The sequence below is a fragment of the Bacillus rossius genome, chromosome 11 (assembly GCF_032445375.1).
Source record: "Bacillus rossius redtenbacheri isolate Brsri chromosome 11, Brsri_v3, whole genome shotgun sequence".
Classification (NCBI taxonomy): domain Eukaryota; kingdom Metazoa; phylum Arthropoda; class Insecta; order Phasmatodea; family Bacillidae; genus Bacillus; species Bacillus rossius.
Window position 1 is genome coordinate 3,904,743 of NC_086338.1, and position 13,796 is coordinate 3,918,538.

The 13,796-nt window shown below is 42.2% G+C and overlaps 1 protein-coding gene across 1 annotated transcript in view; it reads left to right on the forward strand.

The window, feature by feature from the left end:
• The window catches only part of LOC134536578 (protein kibra), a 110,987-nt gene that overhangs the window by 75,023 nt on the left and 22,168 nt on the right, over nucleotides 1-13,796 (forward strand). The window contains exons 4-12 of the mRNA XM_063376333.1: nucleotides 6,576-6,684; nucleotides 7,353-7,512; nucleotides 8,111-8,366; nucleotides 8,755-8,903; nucleotides 9,712-9,876; nucleotides 10,261-10,830; nucleotides 11,908-11,994; nucleotides 12,567-12,750; nucleotides 13,287-13,494. Coding sequence (XP_063232403.1) covers nucleotides 6,576-6,684; nucleotides 7,353-7,512; nucleotides 8,111-8,366; nucleotides 8,755-8,903; nucleotides 9,712-9,876; nucleotides 10,261-10,830; nucleotides 11,908-11,994; nucleotides 12,567-12,750; nucleotides 13,287-13,494 — 1,888 coding nt within the window. The remainder of the gene's footprint in view (nucleotides 1-6,575; nucleotides 6,685-7,352; nucleotides 7,513-8,110; nucleotides 8,367-8,754; nucleotides 8,904-9,711; nucleotides 9,877-10,260; nucleotides 10,831-11,907; nucleotides 11,995-12,566; nucleotides 12,751-13,286; nucleotides 13,495-13,796) is intronic.

Genomic DNA, 13,796 nt, shown 5'->3' on the forward strand with positions numbered 1-13,796 from the left:
ATTTATGTATTCAGAATATGTTAAACCCAAGAAAACCCCAACCTGGGAGTACAATAAGTCTCGGGGACAAAAAAATATCTCTGGTTGGCATTGATTTTCGAAAAGAATATTTGTTTCTCCCATGGGCAACTACATGTTGGTTTATCATGTGTTGGAACTCCATAAAACCAATATATTTTGCTACCAGAACATAAAACGACGGCTAACATTATGTACAGAGGAGCTCTAAACCAATAGTTACTTTGTAATAAAAATAAACATTAAATTGTTTAATAGACCGTTTGTTGTGGAAGGTTGTAGGGAAATATGTAGATATAATATAATTCTAATTAACCGCGGGTTAAACTGTAGGACTCTGCTAGTGGTAATATAATTAGGTTGCTGGTTGAAACGACCATGCATCGAGTTGCATTAACAAATAATCTAGTGTGTTTGACGTGCATACCGATGAGTTGGCATATATATATATATATATTTATACTCCCATGAAGAAAACTTAAATTCTAGATGAAACAACTTTTTGCTAACATTACATTTTTTTTAACGGTTTGTATTGTTTCGTATCGTATTCTCATAAGTGACATTTGAAAAAAAAAGTTTCTTGAAGTAATGTGTTTTCAGTTAATTTTTTTATTTTTAGTTGCAGTGTCACTTGTTATTTATACTAATAGTAATAAAAACTACGCTAAGTAAAGTTCATAAACTTATAGAAATTTGAGGGATTATATTTTGGGGATAAAAATCACTGTTATTATTATTGTATCACTATTATTTCATCTTTTGAGGATAATTTGTTATTTTTGTTCCATGAAATATAAAAAAAAAAAAATGTTTTAAGAAGACTAACTTTTATTCAGAACAAATTATTAACATTTTTACGAAAAACAACTTATGCGTGTATTTTTCGTGGCCCAATTCATATTTAACGTTGAATATTAAACTCATATAAAATGTTGATTGTAGAAGAAAAGGGCCGTTTTAAGAGCTGAATAAAATTTAGAGTTTTAAAAAACTATTGCAAAATGTATTTATTATAATGCAACACACACAGCATAAATCGTGATTTTATATATATAGTTACGAACTTATGTGTGGAGAACTGGGTTTATAAGGGATAGCCCAATTAAGTTTTATTAATTACTAATACTTACATTGCTAATAAATAATTATACTTAACAATGCCTGATCACCAATCACTTACACTTAAAAATGTTTATCCTGAAGTCACTAATAAAAGTCTGTCAAGTTCCGCAGTTCGCACTCCTCACTGGAGCTAGGCTCGACAGTGACTCGCCCCTCACCCCGCGTGTCTCCTCACACGCGGTCACGTCGCTCTCGAAGGGCGTACTTCCCTTCACTCGCGGAACTCTCGGAACTCCCGTGGTGGAGGCCGGCGTCGCTGCTTATATGCCCTGGCGTTCTTCTGGAAGGGACGAGTCGCGTCGTCCCGGGTCGACTCTGTAGGCCGCTTGAAGTGTCAGTTACAACAGCGAGTGGTGGGAGGTTGAGCTACGCGCCGGGTTGGGTTGTCTGGAGGGGGGGGGGGGGGTTATGGGGTAGCCAGACCCTTGTAGCTTGTAATCCGGCCCGGCACGCGCGGCATGCGGGTCGCCAGGCCAGAGCACCACAGCACCACAGCACCACAGCACCACTGGATGGCTGCACACGTCGCGGCCTGGCCTCCTAGCACGCATGAAACAGCGTAACTAGAAGTTCATTTTACTAACGGCCCTTGTTTTCCAGTTGCCTGTGGTTCGTTTCTGTTCATTTCATAAAGAGGCTCGTTAATTTGCTCTAGGAACGCATGTCGTAAGTAAATTAAGTAAACAGAACGCAACACTAAACAAAATTTCAGTCGTTTCTGGCTTAAAACGATTAGAGGGTAAAATAAACACAATACTTGACTTGGAAAAGCTGAGAATATTTCCGGAAACTCTGAGCTCGAGAAAGATGGTAATTTAGTTGAAAATAAGCTCTTTATTTTAACCGTCAGTAATTGCAACTCTACGAGAGAATGTTTTCATCGTGTTTTGATGTAATCGAAATGTCTCTCGCCTTTTCAACTTGTTACAAGAGGCGATTGATTAGTTGCTACCAGTTGGTGTTGCATTCCCGGCGAAGCCACTGACTCACGTGTGTAGAGTAGAACCGTAGAGTAACGTGATGCTTCTACTACCAGCCAGTCGGCGGCCTATTCCTCAGCAGTGGCCGTCTGCTCTGGCAGGCGAACCGGTTTGTTTACGCCTAGGGTCATTGATTGTACTGACACTAGTTCACGTCAGCTGAATGTTGGCTGAAACACACACACACACACACACCACATTTGGTAGCAATTGGACTGCTACATGCTGAGACGTAGGCCGGTGTCGCACTATGCGGTCGAACCGGAGCACTTGCTAGTTTCTTCTGATCAGTTGTTTACGTGTTCGATTTCGATAAATTTATCAAGGGAATTCTTAAGAGACTGATATTGTGCACTCTTAAGAAGAGCCGTTGAAAGAATATTCATAAAAAAAAGAACGCTGCGGAAATAACGCTTAGTGTGACACCGTCTTCCTGTTCTCGCCCTTTCATCACGTCGTGTCGTCTTGTCTGTGCCGAGACTGCCAGTAGCTTCGAGGCATTCTTTGACTGTACTCCGTTTCGGAATACGCGCGTGCTTCGCGCATAGTTAGGAGTTGTGTAGCGAGTGATACGCCATTCGCCTTCCGGCCAACCTCGTGCATCTCCGGAACATGCAGGAGCAAGACGTGCATTGACGTCATGAGCCGCGAACATTTGGCGGGAACGACTGAAGTCACTGGCGGGTACAGATATTTTTTTGGGTGGTGGTGGGGAGTTGGAAAAAAAATGAATTCGAACATGTGTAATGAAAAAACTATCACTACTATTAACAATTAACACTGGCATAAAGGCCTACTGTAGTAGCCCTTACCGACGTGGCTTCTCACACAGTAACATACCCTTCATCGATACTTATGAAATTTTTTTCGTAACCCCAATTTCCCCTGCATCCGCCATTGCTAAATATATTCGGATGTACACTCGACGAGTGGAAATGGACCTTCAGGCGTCACGATGATAAAATAGGTGCAGTATATAGTGAAGTGCCTGAACAAGCCCCGCCACTGTGGAGTCGAGGTAACGGAATGCGGCTCCAGGGTGCGACCCTCTGGCGGGAGGGCGGGTCGACCCTAGACCCGCGCCGCCGAATTCCAGCAAGGTCGTTCCCTCAAGGACGGGCGGTCCTCGCGCAACAGCGGCCCAACTCCGCCCGGCATCTTGGTGCAGCGCTGATCACAACAACCTGTGAACATGTGTAGAAGCACGGGCGTCAGTGCCCACCAATTCAGAACCGCCGTGATTTACTGGCCTATCGACGGTTCTCGGCGTGACCAGTGATGCATTCTGCTGTCTGTTGAAACATTTTCCGCTACTGTTTGGATGTTTGAATTTACCACGGATAAACGTTTTGCCAGTGAAAACAAACTGTTTTCATTGTTGTATTGTTGTATTGTTGGAATTGTACATTTTTAACAAATAATGTGTGCTGTGGTAATACCGGGCCCATGTTTTTTTTTTTCCGGCTGTATATCTATCAGGTTTTCGCCGTTACTGGAGTACAATTTCCCGAACCCCACATTTAACAAGTGCGTACGTGATCTTACAATATAGCACAACTTGTAAGGTTTCCAGTGAAGAGCACACTGCGGGTGTGAGCGGGACGTGAGCGGGACGTGCCGACCCCGGCAGTGCTTGGAGCCCGGCGCGGGCCGACCCCGCGACAATCGACCCTCCGTGACGTCAGCGCTCGCGGCGCGCCTGGAATAGCAATAGCCCGCCCGCGACTTGAACATACCTCATGAAGGAGCGCTCATTTGTGAAGGAATATTGGTTGAAACGAGCCTTTTTACACACACACACTCACGCACACCACAAAAATCACACACCACAAAACACCCAAAACATCACAAACACACACACCACACCACACAACACCACACCACACTACACCACACCACACACACCACAAAACAAATACACACAGATATATTACAATTTTTGATACAGACCGGGTTCTTTCAGACAGAGGAAATCTGAAAAACAGGGAATCTCGGGTAGTTTAAAAGGTGTCGCCAGAGTTTGTAAAGCACAGCTAAATTGACCAAATGTTAGTTACCAAACTGTGTTATTAATTTAAACAAAACTGTATTTTAATCACAAATTCATGTGTATCTGTTACGTTAGATGATTAACTATGCTTTAATTTAATGATTTGAAGATCAATCATATGGCGGTTTTCATTCACCTGGTAACCGTCAGTAATGTATTGTTTTGAAGTTTGATTAATATAGTGGTTTTATTTACAGATTGGCGGCGTTTGTTGCAGAACATCTATAGAAATGATTTCAGTGCAAATTATGTATTATGCGGGAAAAGATTTTATGGCCATTTTACACGTTAGGCGTTGTTGTAATGTGTTTCGATGAGTATTTTTAGTTTAATATATTTAAGTTGAATCGATTGACCAGACAGGCGGGTAAAATGTTTGTTTGGTCAGGGAAAATTCGGGGAAATGGTCTGGAGCAAGCTTGTGGAAACCCAGACAGAGCATTTTTAAAACTGTCTCCAAGAAAATGCAGATCATGTTTATTGTGTTATCACTAGGGACCTGTATTTCGCGATTTCATTTCATGTCAAGGTATTTCACAAAACACCGTAGCTTTTTCTAAGAGTCATGGCAAATTGTGAGGGTGCAGCACAGCAGCAGTACGGTGACCACATTCTCATTGGCCCCGTCAAGAGCGGGACGACACCTCTCACCGACCTCAGCCAATAACCACAGGAGAAAATATACAGTATTTTGTGAAATACCTTGACACGAAATGTATTCGCGAAATACAGGTGTCCCTAGTTATCACGCCATGAAATTATTCTCTTTGTGCGTAGGGGCGAAGCGGCGTCGAGTGTGCGTTCATTTCTCGCCCTTAGCGCTCGGCACACCAGCCCGTCCCCCCGCGGACACGCGATTGGCCGCCAAATTCACTGCGGTAGGGGGGTGGGGGCGGGTACGGGAGTTTTTCCCTCTCTCGGAAAATTTGATTTAAAAAGCGGCGAGATTAGCGACGGAACTGGCTGCGCCAGGCACGCGCGGCGCAACAATGGCGGCTAAAAATAGCGGTGAGGTCACCGCGACTACCGCCTCCAACGGGCTGCTTTCTGTCCAATTTCGATATTTGGAGCCGTGTTTGTATCGCAGCGCCGCGCGGCTGGAGCGAGGCGCCTGGCGCGAGAACATTCCTTAGCTTCTTTCTGGATAACATACCAGACAAGATGAACACAATTGTAGTTTTCCATTTGCAAGTTATTTGAAAATATGTATGATTTAAAATCAAATAACATACTAAGTTAGCAAATAATTTTTTTTTCAGTGATTACTCAAATTGAGCCCATGAAAAGTTTTTTCTGTATAAGTTGTGCAAAGAATTTCACCTCCCAAATAAACTACAGCATGTTTGATTTTTTTTTTTAAATTATAAATATCAGGGTTATTTATTATTGCGTAGCAAAAAATTTTAATCACAGGGTCTAGATTTGGGGCAGGGTGCCTATAAATCGAAAACTTCACAATTTTCTAAATTTTGGTTTTTTGATTCAAAACCATGAATTACTGGCTTATCAACAATTCTTAGCTTGACGTTGAATTACGGCAAATTCTGTAATTTGTAATTGTAAATTTTAGACAAATAATGTGTACAATGTTAATAATATACACATTCTTCCGTCTGTACATCTATTAGGTTTTCACCACAGAAATATTTTAGCTGTCCGACATTATTCTCTACGGTGTGCTTTGGTAACTTCTCTTTTGATCATTCGTAATTGTCGAAGAGTAAATGTATTCTTTGTTGTTTAAAACCACCACAAATATTTTATGCTAAAAAGTGAAAGATGAAAATGAAATACTGGCTAGCACATCACTTGTGCTGATGATAACAGCGACAGGCCTCAACGTGGCGGGGTGGGTCTCGTAAGGCTCGCGGGAGCGATGAACTACCTGTGCCACATTACGAAGCCCTCTCCTGTGTTACAATAGGACAGTAGCAACAATTCACATTAGACACAGGTACTAATACTGGCTTTTTTTTACGATACTAATACACAAAAACATTAGAGAAAATATTTATAACGTGGACACAAAGAAAAAAGGAGGCTTAGTGTGTTTTGACATGAAAATGTCTATTCGCTCATTACAGAGCTAGTTGGTCGAACTTTCTTGTGTGACTAAATATCGCCAAGTTTGGACAGCTAATAACTACAAGTCTTATAATGCGTCAACAATGGTTGAGCCCACATAGGATATATCATGTCTGTAGATGTTTGTCGCCAGTATTTGTTTTACCTGTGACTTCTCTGTGTAACCATTGTTGTGTTAAATAGATTGATAATAAAATTACATGTTAATGCTAAACACTTGTTATTGTGTTATCCTGATGTTTTCACGAAAAATTTACGGCAAGGACCCGAACTGGTATTTTATTTTTTAAAGTGTGTGCTGTGTGTGTCTGCTTCAGGCCAAGAAGGAGATCTACGATGTGAAGCAGCAGAGGCTGTACTTGGCGCAAGACGAGTACAACCACCTGCACAGCGCGCTCACCACCCTCAACACCTCGCGCACCAGCTGTGAGTGCACTCTTCTTCATCAGTTACTGGTGATGACGTATACACCGGAGTAGCGTAACTTGGAACAAGCTTTGCAAATAGGGTGGGAATAAGTCCTCATTTATGTGACAGCGTGTAGGGGACAATACTATTGAAACACCTGGTGCTTGTAAAAGTATAAATGGTTAAATAAAAATCAAGATTTGTTGCATATGCAGAACTTTGGTGATAATAGTTTTTAGGAATATTCTATTTTTTATTCCTACATGCAATGTAAAAATATTTATCAGAATTATATAATATGACAAAATTAAATTTTTTGACATGCATGTTACTAGCAGCAAAAAATAATTGATATAAACCTATTTTTAACAGTTATAAGAATTTATCATTTGTAAAGAAATGTCACAATTTTAATTTCTAAGAAAAAATTATATTTGCTAAATGGCTTTATTGTTGAATCATAAGGAAGATTTGATATGCTATAATTGTCTACCTTATTCATTTTGCTTCAAGTAACCTTAGCTAAGGCAGGTACCTTAATGAAGACGGGGTAATCGGAAGTCCCTCGAGTTCTTTTGATAATCTTTATTGGTCATGTCATGCCTGAAAGTGATTGTGAAAGCTTGTGTTTGAGTGTGACAGTCTAGACACAGGAGTGAGTTGTGACGCGAGGCGCGCGGTGGCAGTGTGCTCCAGCTCCAGCTCCGTCAGCACCAAGTACGACCCCGACCTGCTGAAGGCCGACGTGGCGCTCGCCAGGAGCCGCGTGTCGCGTCTCAAGCGCGAGCTGGAGCAGATCCGCGCCGAGATGCACTGCACCGAGCGGGGAGTCGAGACGCTCACCTCGTGAGTTACCCCTCCCGCTGTTCATTCCCGTGCATTGGTTCAGTGGTTTTATATCGCAGGCTAGCGGCGTTTGTTGCATAGCCTCGATGGAAATGATGATGCTGCAAATTTTTTACGGTGAAAAGACTTTATTTAAATTTGGCATGTGGATGCGGTCTGAACATGTTTCGATAAGTATTTTTATTACAATAATTTACATCGCGTAGATATGATGGTAAAAGTTCCGTATCACGTATCCAAGTTTATCCCCTGGTCCTGATGGCATCCTGTATTATTGATCCTGTGATGCATGATGCATGCTGTTATAAATGATGTCAGGTCTTGTGGAACAAATATTAGTAACCTTTACAGACCTATTAAATCATTTAGGTATGGTTTGTAGAGGTGGTACCCATCAGTATCCTGCTTAAGAACCATTATCAACTTCATTTTGTAAACCTTTTTTCATCTGTTAGATTCGATAATTAGTGAAGGAAGGTTTTGTGCTGTTTGAAAGCTTTTGGTAAATAATTCTAATACCGAACAGTTGACCAGTGCAGTACGTGTGGAAGTGATGAAGGGACCGGCAAGTGACGCGGAGGTACTGTGCCCTGCGCAGCGTGGAGCAGAAGCTGAGCGCGCACCAGGGGGGCTACAACATCAGCGAGGCGCAGGCCATCGTCGCAGAGCTGCACAACATCCAGAAGTCGCTGTCGTCGGGCGAGAAGGAGAAGGCGGAGCTGATGCAGTCCCTGGCCCGGCTGAAGGACGACTTCACGCGGCTGCAGTTCGGGGAGAGCTCGCCCGACGTGTCCACGCTGAGCATAGCCCAGGAGAAGCTCAGCACCGCGTCCCAGACCGACCTCTCTGGGGAGGTGGGTGGATACACCTGCTTCCTTACTGTTTACTGCTTCTTTTCATGCTTACTTCTTCTTATTTATTTAATTACATTTGGGTTTTGTATTGTATCAAGTGATTTTGTTTGTTATATTAGGTTTTCGACTCATTTCGGTATATAGTGGATGTATTTCATTTCCAATTGTATCGTTTCAGATTATTTCGGTTATTTCACATTTATATGTACAGTTAGGAAACATTTCCACACATTTCAGTTCTTTCCTTTGATTTATTTCGTTAAATTTAACGTTCTTTTTGCTACGAAATAGCTGTTTGGTTAATAATTTTTATTGTTAAATATGTTAAACAAATTGTACTAAAGAGCTCAGTTGTGTGGAGTTTCAATCGGGGGCTCGTGTGTCGCAGTTGGTTCCGATTGGAACCCGTCTCGCAGAGATGGCGCGAATGAGGCTGCAGTACGACGAGGCTAGAAAGCGAATCCAGCACATCCAGCAGCAGTTGGCGGACCTGGAAGAGAAGGTCACTCCAGGACAGGCAGAGTCCGACAAAGACAGGTAGGACAAGTCACCTCGTGAAAATCTCGGTAAGGTGTTCTGCGAAAAAAGAAGTGAAATTGGGTGTGCAGATACTGCAAGAGTGTAATAACTTTTAAATTTTTTTGTTTACACAAATTTTTTGTCTTTACATACTAAGTAGTTAGTCTTTTCTGCAAAAGATGGTTAGTATTCCTTCAAGAGAAAATTTTTTTACTGTTTTTATACGATGAGTAACTGTTTATTTTACTAGTGCATAAGTGAATTTGAATATGCAAGTAAAATACGAACTCCATATCAATAGCTCTAAAAAAACTTTACTTATGTTACACAGAGCTGTAAAATTGCTTTAAATTCTTTGGAATGTGTAGTTAATGAAGCTGACTGTGGTCACCAATTTTGTCTGGCTCATCCTTTGTGTGCTAAGATTATTATCCTCCTCATTACTGTCCTAAGTACTTTGTTTTATCATTCCTCTTCAAAGTGGAAGATTGCTTCATTACATGTGGAGTGGTGAAATTTCTTAAATTTTCTCATTTACAGTTTGTGGTGATCCCGTAGCTCACTTTTTGAATTTAGTTGAACGAGTAAAAAATGCATATTTTAGCTTAGTTTGATTATTTTAATATAGTTTTGAAGTATCTTAAAAGTTTTCTTTTATAGTGATCTGAAATTGATTTTCTTTTCATATAGTAATACCTTGCAAAATTTGTTTTTTTTTTTGTTGCAAAAAAGTGTATTTAAAGTATTGCAGTGTAATTGGTACCCCAGGGACCGGGTAGTTTAAAGTAAGGTTGGTGCGTGGAGCAGAAAGGGCTGGTTGCCGCAGGCTGCTCCTGTTCCAAGAGAAGGAACAGCTGCTGAGAGAGCTGCGCAGCATCACGCCGCGGTCGCGCAGCCAGCAGGAGATGAACGGCATCCAGCTGGAGATCCGCCGACTGGAGCAGGACCTCAACAACGCCCTGGAGATGTCCAACCGGGCCATCACCGACCGGTCAGTTCCCATCTCAGAACAGTAACTGCCATTCATTCATCATTCATATCAGCTCGTAGTTAAATTACAATATTTTGGAGATACGCAATATAGTACTCACTACTGCCTACAGGAAAATGGTTGTGAAGTCCTTATAAAAGAATAGATACACAAAAAGGTAAAATGTATTCTTTGAATGTCAAAAATATCTAGCCACTAAATTCTATACAATCATATAGATCTACATAATACTGGGCAGAAGTATAGGAAGGGCATGTGTCTGGAGCATGCAAGGACAGGAGTATGGGAAGGGCATGTGTCTGGAGCTTGCAAGGACAGGAGTATGGGAAGGGCATGTGTCTGGAGCTTGCAAGGACAGAAGTAGAGGAAGGGCTGGTGCTGCAGGTTGCGGCTGCACGAGGAGAAGCAGCTGCTGCTGCAGCAGCTGCGCGACGCGCTGCGCTCCATGACGCAGCTGGAGTCGCAGCTGAAGACGCTGTCGGCCAGCACGCTGAGCGTGAGCTCCAGCTCCAGCCTGGGCTCCCTGTCCACCACCTCCTCCAAGGGCTCGCTCAGCTCGGCGCTCAGCTTCACCGACATCTACGGCGGGCCCGTCCCGGACGCCCGCCCCGTGGACATGGTGGACCTGCACCGTCGAGTGGAGCGCCTGCTGGGGCCCGCCACGCCCCCGCCCGCCTACCGCTGCCTCGCCGACCTGCCCGGCGGCGCCAACATGTCCCAGGGCTCCGGCCTGGGCCGGCCCGACCCCCCGCTCTCGCCCATCTCGGAGACCCCGCCGCCGCTGTCCGCCCCCTCCTCCGGCACCGACACCCGCTCCGTGTCGGCCGCCGTCAGCGACGAGTCCGTGGCCGGGGACTCGGGCGTGTTCGAGGCGTCCGACAAGCGGCGGCCCCTGCTGGGCGCGGGCCTGGACGAGCTGAACCTGGAGGCCGCCCAGGTGCAGATCAAGCTGCGGTAAGCCTAATATCTAGCCTAGTATCTAGCAGCTCAAGTTACTGTTTATAACTAACATTTCACTTTTCATTTTTTTTTTTTTGTGATGTTATAGTTTATGGTTGTTGAATTTTTTCTCGCACTTATTGTGCGTGTGATGTAAGGAATACAAATAATATATGTTTTCAAGTTTTAAATGACAAATATGCCGTAGTTTGAATTGTTTTCATGATTTATTCCATTACTTTTTAGTGAGAAAGTAGCGGAAAAAAATTTTTTAATCTTTTGCATGTTTAAAACGTAGCTCAGTGAGTCATTGTTCATGTTTTTAATTTTGAAGTCCTATAAAACATCAAAAAAGGGTATTTATATTGCATAATTGACTTAATCTAACCAGTGAACTTGAGGTAAACTATGTCAAGGATTCGTAAGCAAACAAATATTCGTTATTTTGAAGTATAAGTATTCTAGGTCGAATCAAATACAAATAGAAATAGTTTATTATTCATATTCGTATTTGTATCCGATAATTAGAATATTAGCAGAGACCTACCTGCCATATTATTGATTGTGACTGTTCATTTATACATCATTGCAGCTATCACATTCTCTTCTTTTAATGTCCATTGGAAAAGAGTGCCATTTTTTTCTGTTGTAGTTCATGGTTATAGATGTTTAGTATTTTTCGTACTTCAGGTGCATGTTACTAAACAAATAAAAATACAAACCTAAATAATTGTTCGTTTTCAAGTAAAATGTTGTAATCTGCCCCCACTATTCAAACAATGACCTGTCATACATTTTATTTATTTTAACTTTTAGCTTTTAACTTTCGTTAAATTAGTGAATAATTCTTCTAACTTTTCATTATGCTTACAATGATACGTAATTATATATGTTTACCCGTATGTGGGTGATAGGAATTTTGTAATAAATTAATATATTTTGTAGAATTTATCATGATGAATCATAATGTTTAAGTTGCACAGCAAATAAAAATTTGTGCAGTGGAGTGGCGTTAAAATGTTTTCAACTGCTTGCCTATGATTGTATAGAAAGAAACACATTGTGATGCAGGAATGTTTTCTCTTGTCGCAGGTACTCGATGTGCGACAGTCTGCTGCACGTGGGCATTGAGAGGGCACGGAACCTCGCTGCCTTGTCCATCGCAGACAACTGCAGAGTGTGAGTAACTGTCCCTCCCATCCCAGTTTTCAGTGCATTTAACATGTTTTTAAATTAATGAACCATGCTCAAAATACTTTATTTTGAAAAATTCATTCTTCTAAAGTTTACTTGTTTTTGAGGTAGAGAATGTTTTTTTTTGAACCAAGAAACAAACTGTTAAGAGTGTTACATCTAACTTGATTAAAGAACATGCATGGGAAGCATGAGGCGTGATGTGATGAAACCAAGGCATGTTTATGTGTCTAATGAAAGATTTTTTTTTAAATTTTTGAACTGTGTAGCAGACTTAATTTCTCCTGCATGCGCAGGCAGGGGTTGGTCCAGACATGGAACTTATCCTGGGATTGTTACTGATTAATTGATTGTTTGCCTTTGAAGGTGTTTCATTTTAATGGGTGTTCATAGTTTATTTATACTGACTTCAAATGGGAAGTAAAGCCATGAAGTACGTACTTGACCGAAGCACTAAATATTTAAAATGATAAAAGAAGACAACTAAGTAAACCACTAGTTGGATGTGAATGAAGGCTGGGGAGCGTAGTGACGAGCAGCGGGAGTGGTGGGCGCAGGTGCATCAGGGCGGCGCTGCTGCCCGGCCCGTACCCCGCGTGCTGCACCAGGCTGGTGTCGGAGCTGCGCAAGCCCGCCTTCGGGGAGAGCTTCCCGCTGCCCGTGCCGCTCGGCAAGCTGTACACCAAGACCCTGCAAGTGAGGGTGTGGTGCAGCGACGCCGCGCAGCGCGAGGAGTGCCTGGTCAGTCCGCCCTGCACCCTCAACCACATGGCATTTATAAATATAGTTAAATATATTAAAAAATGCATACAATTTCACATCAAAACAAAACACACTTTTTATAGGGATTTATAAAATACGATTTTAAGATTTTAGGATGCCTTCACGTGTGGCTCAAACATGTTTTTCTACTGTACCTCTCTTAAAAGGATGTAAGATAGAAGAATAAAATTTCTAACTGGTTTTCCCCATCCTGAAATGAAACTGAAACTCAGAAACTGGTACTTAGTGTTGAGCTGTTGATAGTGATTACTTGGGAGGTTTAAAGATCAAATAGAAAAGTTATGATCAAGAGATTGTTATTTATTTTCTATAGTAATTAAATAACTGTACTTATTGGCATTATTTTACTTGTGCTTTATATAATTGAAATAATGAGGCATAAGCTGCACAGTTTTTTTAGGTAATTATTAATATGGAGATTGCTGGTGTTGGTAATCGCGCCGGTGTGGTGGTAGAAGGCACGGCGGTGAACGGCGGCGGTGCGTGTGTCGCAGGGCTGCGCGCAGGTCAGCCTGGCAGACTTCAGCCCTGAGAGCACGTCCGTCAAGTGGTACAACATCCTCAGCTTCCGCTTCATGCAGGCCCCCTCGGAGCCGGGCGAGGCGGAGGGGGCGGAGGGGGCGGGCCGGCCGGCCAAGGAGGAGAGCTCCGACGACTCCAGCATCATCTCCTCCCAGACGTCCACCCTCACCCGCAACCAAGGTGCGTTCAGTTTCACTGTGTGAATACCTGTCCTTCAAATGTTTGTAGTGGTAAAAAAAATTAAAAAAAAAAAAAAGGTATCAAGTTAGAAGTTTAGAAAAGGCCATAAAAACTAATGATGAAAAAAATCTAAAAAAAAATGAACATGGCATGTTAGACAACTTGTGCATGAATCCATCATTTGCAGTAAGTTAAATATTTTATAATTTTTAATATGTATCAATAATACATTTTTTTAATGTATAATATGAATACCTACCTCATTTTTCAGTCATCATGTAACTTTAACCATAAGTGACTCT